General features: G+C 37.0%; 1 protein-coding gene across 1 annotated transcript in view; it reads left to right on the top strand.

Moving 5' to 3' along the window:
- The first annotated feature begins 2,318 nt into the window (after positions 1-2,318).
- Positions 2,319-6,000, top strand: part of pcsk2 (proprotein convertase subtilisin/kexin type 2) — a 77,910-nt gene continuing 74,228 nt past the window's right edge. Inside the window, exons 1-2 of the mRNA XM_082153772.1 lie at positions 2,319-2,689; positions 4,977-5,081. Coding sequence (XP_082009898.1) covers positions 2,516-2,689; positions 4,977-5,081 — 279 coding nt within the window. The 5' untranslated portion in view covers positions 2,319-2,515. The remainder of the gene's footprint in view (positions 2,690-4,976; positions 5,082-6,000) is intronic.

Genomic DNA, 6,000 nt, shown 5'->3' with positions numbered 1-6,000 from the left:
CTGTAACTGGACACCCTTGCCTCATTTAGTATACGCGATTCTATATGCAAATGAGCCCCGCCTCCACTCACTCACTCAGCTCAGAGATCCACTCGTTGACGATCACACGTTGATCTGATTGGTTACAAGGTAGTTTGTGACGTCATAAACGTGAGACTGTCTTTGGTTCACTGCAGTTTTAAGGAGAAAATACTCAGCAATGGTGTCGACTTATGAATTTACACATGGTTTGTCTTACAGGGTTTCTGCGGGGCATTAAAAAGCATTAAAAGTCATTAAATGGATTTTGCGATAAGGCCTTAAATTGCATTAAAAAGCATTAAATTGTAATCCTACAGGCATTAAAATCGTTTTGAAGAAATTTTTCATATTTTATTAATTTATTTGAATATAGCCTTCATAATTAATCATTTTTATTTGCTATCGCAAAATATGTACGTTAGTGTGATAAAAACACGCGGAACCAGTTTGATGATTGCCTCCGGCCGGAGCACAATTGCCGTGATGTGGAGATGACGCTGGCATTTTGAACAGCAGGAACAACAGGAATAAAACTAGACAAGAAAAATGGGAAAGTGCAACGAAGACAGACAATTTAGGACATGGTTGCAGCCTGTTGGTGGTCAAAATAAAGAAGGATTTTGCAGCGTTTGTAAAAAGGTATTTAAGTTGAGTAGTTACAATGGGAATCAACGCCGTAAAGTCTCATATGCAGTCTGACAGCCACGGTATAGCGATACATTATATGATCCCGCTCTTATTCATGTAAATGCTTTTAAACGTGCTGCTGAATGTCCTGACACACACACACACACACACACACACACACACACACACACACACACACACACACACACACAGAGAAAGACGCGCGTCAGTATCCTGCGCACCAGAAAACGGTTCTCTTTCTCGCTTGAACCGATTATGCCAAAATGTCTGTTTTGTCGAGAATCCTCATAACATAAGAGCATTCTTAAATTAGTGAAATAAAGTCTTTAATGAACGCAAAGAGTTTGAGGCGCGTGTTAGATCCGTGTTTCTGTCAGCAGCGTCTGCTCTTAAAGGGACAGTAGCCAATAAAGCTTACTGTCAGTAAAGTTATAATCACAGAACAAAGGGAACAGAGAAAATTACTCACTGCTATTGACTAAAGAACTCTTGTAGCTTTAATAAGCATTAGTCCATATTTAATCTATAATTTATGCCGTGCAGACGGTTTGATAACTTTATTAAATTTCTGTATATGTCCTACCTGTTAGACAGGAAGGGCAAAGGTAAATATTACATTTATTATGGGTTTATGTGAGGATTGTTTGTTAAGTTCACTTAAATTAAAAGTTGTCATATTTCTTTTTTTAAGCCTAATGTTAAAAAATGGATAGCTTTCAATTACACTGTAATGTTGGATGGCTATAATTAATGTTTAAAATTAGAGGGGAGAAATAATTTGTATCCAGACATCAGTAGCTGGATTAGTATCAGTGAGACTGGCCTTTATGTTGTCTCTACATTCATTTGTAGATTAACTGTGAAATGATTACATTATAAAATATATAAAACTAATATAAACCTATACAAATGTCGGTGTTTTTAATATATATATATGTGTGTGTATGTATAAAATATCCGTGGTTAGTCATGGGTCGTGTATGGCATTAAAAATGAAAAAAAATTGCATTAAAAAGGCATTAAAAAGCATTCAATTTCAATTGAAGATACCTGCAGAAACCCTGTCTTAAAGCATATTAAAAACACCACATAGACATATAAACTACATTAAAAGCTGGATTTACACCACAGGGGAACTTTAAATCAAACAGGCTACAATATAAATAGTTCAACAGCTATATTGCTTTAACCAAAATCTACGAGCTGCATTTATTCTGACAGCCTGATCTCATGAAATGCGTCTCTATGGCACGCATTGTGTTTATCGTGCAATTTAAAGGCTAAAATTAGTTTTTTACGTGTATATGACACGCAGTTTATTGCGTACGTACCTCACACCACTAATCCCCAAGGGTTTACAGTGCGTATCATATGCACGCAAAAACTAATTTTTGCGTATAAATTGCACGATAAACAATGCGTGCTATAGAGACGCATCTAACGAGAACGGGTTGATTTTGAAGTCTCGTTTCCAAACTGAGGAACGCGTCTAAATTATGTTGTTATTCTTCATGAATATCCGAGCCTGGAGTCGGATGGAGGAATTCTCCAGGGTGCTGAAAGTACAGCATCACTTCATCCACACTAGTGAGGGAGTGAGAGAGAAATCAGCCACACCCGCTTCTGCTTATTGGGCATCTTTCCGTGGAACGTCACATGCAAAACAGCCACACGTTTATGCCGATGAATTATAGATTAAAGGGAGGCTGAACATGCAGATTGGGTCCCACACACACACTCATGCACCGATGACTGAGGACAGAGATGCGTCCTGACGAGCCTTGCTGAAGCGATCTCCGTTTGACAGCGTTCACTCACACACAGCACGGAGAGAGACACACACACGATGCGTTTGTTCTTCAGAGATGTGGTTCTCTTACTGCTCAATGCACTGGTGCTGATATCTGCAGCAGGAGAGGAGCTCATCTTCACCAATCATGCTCTGGTCCAGCTGCACGAGGGCTGGGATGGAGATGCTCACACTCTTGCCCTGGAGAACGGCTTCGGGAGCGCGAGGAAGGTATGCGCACCAGAACGCCTTCAGAACTGGCGTGTTGATGCATGCATGCTGAAATAACGCTCAAAGGCAGGCTTTATAAGCATGCAGTAATATAGAAGCATATGCACACTCGTGCAAATATGAGTACACGGTGTTCTTGTTTACATCAGAAACAAATCAACTGGAATTAAGTGCTTCATTCATTCTGCAAAATATAGACTCGGAAGTTGAGAGAGACATCAATTTACAAAGTCATAGTTTATTGTTTTTTTAATGGTCATATTGTCTGAATTAATTTTCGGAATGAATTAATATTCCTACTGGAACTGCCAAGGGATAAAAGAAGAATACTTAAAAGAAAGATGTGGAAATAATATAACTTGAAAATAGGAATTTCAATTTATCTAGTATAGGATTTTATTTAATTCTCGGAGGGCATGTATTTGATCTTATTATGATTTTTGACTAGTGGAGATTGTAGATGCACAATTATGCAGGTGATTATCAAAACATTACACAACTGAATCACATCATTTCTTAGGTAACACTTTACTTGTGTGCATAAGACTGACATGACAGCTTCATAATCATGTATGACACATGTTATTAATATGAAGGAGGTTTTATGCATGTTAATGACAATTGTCATTAAGTGTCATTCGCTCAATTATGTCATTTTAAATGCAAAGATGACTTTGTTTGAGATGTCTTTGTTATGACAACTTGACATAAACCAATACATCATAACCTGTCATAAATGTGTCATAAACACGACATAGCAGATTAATCATCAAACTTAAGAAACTACTTATTATTCTTTTTGGTTGTGTAATGTTAACAGGAGCAGTAAGAAAATGACTGAGAATTACTCTAGTGTAAATAGTAAACATATCTTTCATCTGACATCCCAATGTCTCCATAAAGAGCCGTTTATCACAGAACAGAGACTCGATGAGCTTCACAAATCAGCCTTGTCAAATGTCAAAACAGCACTGGTGTGGAACAGAGCTTCACGTGTGGCCATGCATCGGGATAACATCTTTCAACTTATTATAGAGAGAGAGAGAGAGAGAGAGAGAGAGAGAGAGAGAGAGAGATATATTTTATTCTTCTAATTCATGCACTCTTTGTCTGTACCAATTACCGGTCTCTTTGAATGATGCAGTTCACTGCTTTCTGTGCACCTTGATGAACAGTGTTTGGACTCTGTTTGTGTAACGAGTGTCTGGAGATTTTAGTTTACTTCAATTCCATGCTCAGAATTTCACTATCACGATTTGCCTTGAACTTAAGAACAAGATTCAACTGAACAATGACAGCCTGTGAAAAGATATTGTGGAAAGGTGAACAATTAAAAATACATAAAATATAAATTATAGTGTAATGTACAACAAGATAGCTGAGTTAAAATAGAAAAATACAACACAGATGCCAAAATATAGATTAGATGTAACGCTTTCAGAGCCATAGGATGCAACTGGATCTGATCTGTATTCTTAATATTCCAAGTTAAGTGTAATGAACATGCCTTTGTAATACAACTTAATCTTGTTTATTATCATGAAAAATAACGCAACATATTTCCTCAGTGTTAACTTATTAGGATTTACAGTGAATATTAGTTGTTGTCACTCAGACCAGGTTTTGTAGATCAGTGGAAGCCAATAAAGTTCTTGCCTAAAGTTACAAAAGTGTCAGTTTATAATATACAGTAATACAGTCAGATCATATGATCATTTCTGTGGGAGCATTAGTGGCATAAACATCTTACTTACATTTTTGGTTATCTACACTGCAAAATATGTTTTTCGTACTTAGTATTTTTGTCTTGTTTTCAGTACAAATATCAAAAATTCTTAAATCAAGAAACATGTACTAGATAAGTAAATGACATAAGAAATTATATCTTGTTTTCTGAGAGAAAACACAATCTAAATTAAATGAGTTTTTGTTTAAAACAAGCACAATTATCTGCCAATGGGGTCAGAAAAATTATCAGAATATAATCTTTTATGTCATTTTACTTATCTAGTAAATGCATCTTGATTTAACACATTTTAGATAATTAGGAAACAAGACAAAAATAAGAAAGAAAAGCATTTTTTGCAGTGTAATATTTGCATGCACAAACAATCTCAGCATCTTTTTTATGCCCAATCTTTAACACATTTTCATGCGGATGAGTGTATGAGTGTCAGTTTATTAATTCACATTAGCGGGATGAAATATGAATGCGTCGACTGAGTTTGGTGTATTCCACACTTCTCCAGAGCTCAGCCTCTTCTAACAGACGTCTGTTTCCTTTCAGCTTCCCTTTGGTGAGGGGTTATTTCACTTCTACCCACGGGAAATCCCTAAAACTCGTAGGAAACGCAGCGTTCACCACCTCCACCGCCTGGCGAACGATCATCGGGTAAGAACAGCATGTCACAGCGTGTGTGTGTGTGTGTGTGTGTGTGTGTGTTCCCATAGAAACAAACCCAGCCGTTGGGAAACGGCCGCTAATCTGATGCCAGATCCATTGCTTGTATGAGTTAAAGGCTCACATGTCAATAAAGTTTTTGGCTTAATGTTTGAATGCTATTATGACATTATGCAGTTTGAATGAGGTTATATTTGTTTATTTTATGAAAATGCTTTGTTCTGATTCTGGATGCTGATTGGTCAATGCAGTGCTAAAATGCACAATATAGTCACAGCTCTGATGCGAAACACGTCAGCGTTGGTTTACATGGCTGGCATCCACTGAACTGTATTATTTCAAATTATGCTTAATGGCAAATTTGTGTCAAGGTCATGCTGTACGGTGTGTCACGACAATATCAGTGTATATATCACATGTAGCACGACCTCTCAATGTACAGCATAAGAAATACGTAATGTATGTTTTAATGTCAGCATAAGATGAATTGCACTTTAAAAAGTTGAGCAAAGTTGATTGATTTGGGACATAAAGTCCGGACAGCTGGCAGCTCAGACAGGAGGACACATGTTTGCTTTGTCTTTATGCTATAGTGTGAACATCCAATAAATACCACTGACTTAAAACAGTGAAATATACAGTACAGACTGCACTCTCTGTTTGGAGCTGAGACTGCTATTTCATTAAATAAAATGAGCCATAAATGAACCATAGATGGTTTTTTGAGACAGAAAATGTGAAGATTTGAATCTGTAAGATTTAAGCCTATAATCATCCTCCATAATCCTGTGAGGCGGTACAGCACCAATGGGAACTCGCATGAGAGGATCTGTTCAGTTTCTGCACTTTTAATAACTAAACAGCTATTAATGTTCAATTGTGGGTTTGAGGAGTTGAATTATTTATGAGT

The sequence above is a fragment of the Leuciscus leuciscus genome (assembly GCF_965113295.1).
Source record: "Leuciscus leuciscus genome assembly, chromosome: 22".
NCBI classification, from domain to species: Eukaryota; Metazoa; Chordata; class Actinopteri; order Cypriniformes; family Leuciscidae; genus Leuciscus; species Leuciscus leuciscus.
This window is presented reverse-complemented; position numbering and strand designations above follow the sequence as displayed.